Raw genomic sequence first — 2,157 nt, forward strand, 5'->3', positions numbered from 1 at the left:
AACTTCCCCCCCCCCCCAAAAAAAGTGCGTCTTATACGGCAAAAAATACGGTATTTTGCCATTTAGTGTAAAGTTTAGTGATGTGTATTTTTTTATTTTGGTTTTGATGTGTTTTTTTATTTTATTGTGACCTTTTAGCAAATGTTTCTTTTGAATAAAGTTATTTCTAAAATATTGTCGTTTGTTTTTTGGGGGTTTGTTATGTGATCTCCTTTCCAATCTCCTAGGACACACAGTTTAAAAAGACAATTGTGATTGTTTTTAAGCTGTTCCTTCCTCAGAATTATTTGTAAAGCTAAAAACAGCACAAATGTTGTTTGATGTGCATAGTTGGCTCAGTTGTTTGATGCGCATAGTTGTGCGCCAAACTTCAGGAACTACAGAAACTGGCATTACAAACCAGGCACAAAAACATTGCAGCAAAAGATGAAACTAACAATCAGGTGTGCGCTAATCATGTGCTACCACCATCATTGAGGTTAAAAGCTCCTGAATTGCGCAGCTGGAAATTAATAGCCTTAATTGGCGCATTCGCGATCTTTGCGGGGAAAGAGGCAGGTGACTTTTCTTAAGAACTCGGGCCCGCCTCGCGGTAATAGACTTCGCCGTCCATGCGCGTACTTACGCTTGTCAAGCGTACGTGCATTTCGTTGATGAATCAGGGTCTTTATGTCGGAGGTACATGGTGTACACAGGGAGATTTGCAAAGCCCTTTTCTTCCATATGAGTTAGATTATTGGAAGGCAGCACAATTATCCCATTTTCTTAAAACGCAGCAAATAGATGTGGGCTACAGTAGACAACTAACGATTTATAAAAAATGTTTATTGGTGACATGAGCTCTAGACGTGCCTTGTCAGCTATCTATTCCATGCTAAATATGCCGCCAGAAGGTTACACACCTACTTACCTGCAGGGATGGGAAAGGGAGTTGGAAATGTGTCTTTCCCAGGCCCAAAAAGAACAACTACTGAGGTATTGTCATAAAAGCTCCATCCATAGTAGTTCCCAAGAAACAAGGTGTAAGATTCTCACACTCTGGTACAAGACAACAGACAAACTACACACTGCTTCCAATACTGAATCAGATGTGTGCTGGAGATTTGGGCAGGAAGAGGGCATGATGGGGCATATGTTTTGGTCATGGCCATGGCAAGGATTCTGGCAAGGGGTCAGGAAAGCATGTCAAGATATGTCGGTGAGATCAATTCTTAATGATCCTGGCTTTTTTCTTCTTCATCCTAACGATTGGCCTCAGAAAGTGTTTGATTAATCGGTGGTAAAGTTTTTGTTACATTCCACCAAGGCATGGATACCTTGCATGTGGAGAAAACCGATGGCTCCGTCACTGGGCATGTGTCTATGATAGGTGAATGAAATTAAATTGATGGAGGACCTGACCTTGGATCCATATAAATAAATTGAGAGATTTCTAGACACTTGGGGGCCTTGGATGATGTTCCAAGAATCGTCTGAATACAAGAATATGCTGCAAACCGAGTGAACAGAGAACATAGTGTTGTAACTGACCATTGGTATAAACTGTATATGTAAATGAGGAATTGGTTTGGTTGGATGGAAAAGTTCCGTGGAGGCAAGGGGAGATGGGCTTGGATAATAGCTATAATGAGTCTGACGGGTTTGGTAAGGGTTCTTGCGCTGTAGGCACTGGTATATTCACTATCTTGGTCAAGATGTAACGGTTCTATTAAGTTTGCAATAAGTTTTTTGGTCTATGTTTGAAACTTTATGTTACAGAACAATGTTTTTGAGATTGTATAACTGGGATTACTGTGTGTTCTGTATGTATTGTTATGAAAATTTATATAAAATCAATAAAAATATAAAGTTATATATAATAAAAAAAAGGGTTAGAGAAATTAGGAGGGGATGTACATAAGCGTATTTAGCCGACCACGGTACAATCCTATTTAAGGCAATGTACAGCACAGTATAGCACTGTCTGGCACTGTATTTTATTATCTATTCTCTCAGTCTATAGTATATCTAGAATCTATTTTCTTCCTTCACAGATTATCCTAACCAGATCCAATCTCAATGAGAATATGTCTTCTGGGAGCCATTCTTTTATAATAAGGTCTTGTCTATTTATTCAGATTATGGAATGTAGGCCCATTTAACAGAGCTCAAGTTAGA

General features: G+C 39.1%; 1 protein-coding gene across 1 annotated transcript in view; it reads right to left on the reverse strand.

Annotated features, from left to right (window-relative positions):
- LOC140344879 (olfactory receptor 1M1-like) overlaps positions 1–646 on the reverse strand; it is a 7,736-nt gene extending 7,090 nt beyond the window's left edge. The window contains exon 1 of the mRNA XM_072432073.1: positions 626–646. Within this exon, the coding sequence (XP_072288174.1) occupies positions 626–646 (21 nt within the window). The remainder of the gene's footprint in view (positions 1–625) is intronic.
- Positions 647–2,157: the final 1,511 nt, after the last annotated feature.

This window comes from Pyxicephalus adspersus, unplaced genomic scaffold, assembly GCF_032062135.1.
Source record: "Pyxicephalus adspersus unplaced genomic scaffold, UCB_Pads_2.0 Sca124, whole genome shotgun sequence".
NCBI lineage: Eukaryota > Metazoa > Chordata > Amphibia > Anura > Pyxicephalidae > Pyxicephalus > Pyxicephalus adspersus.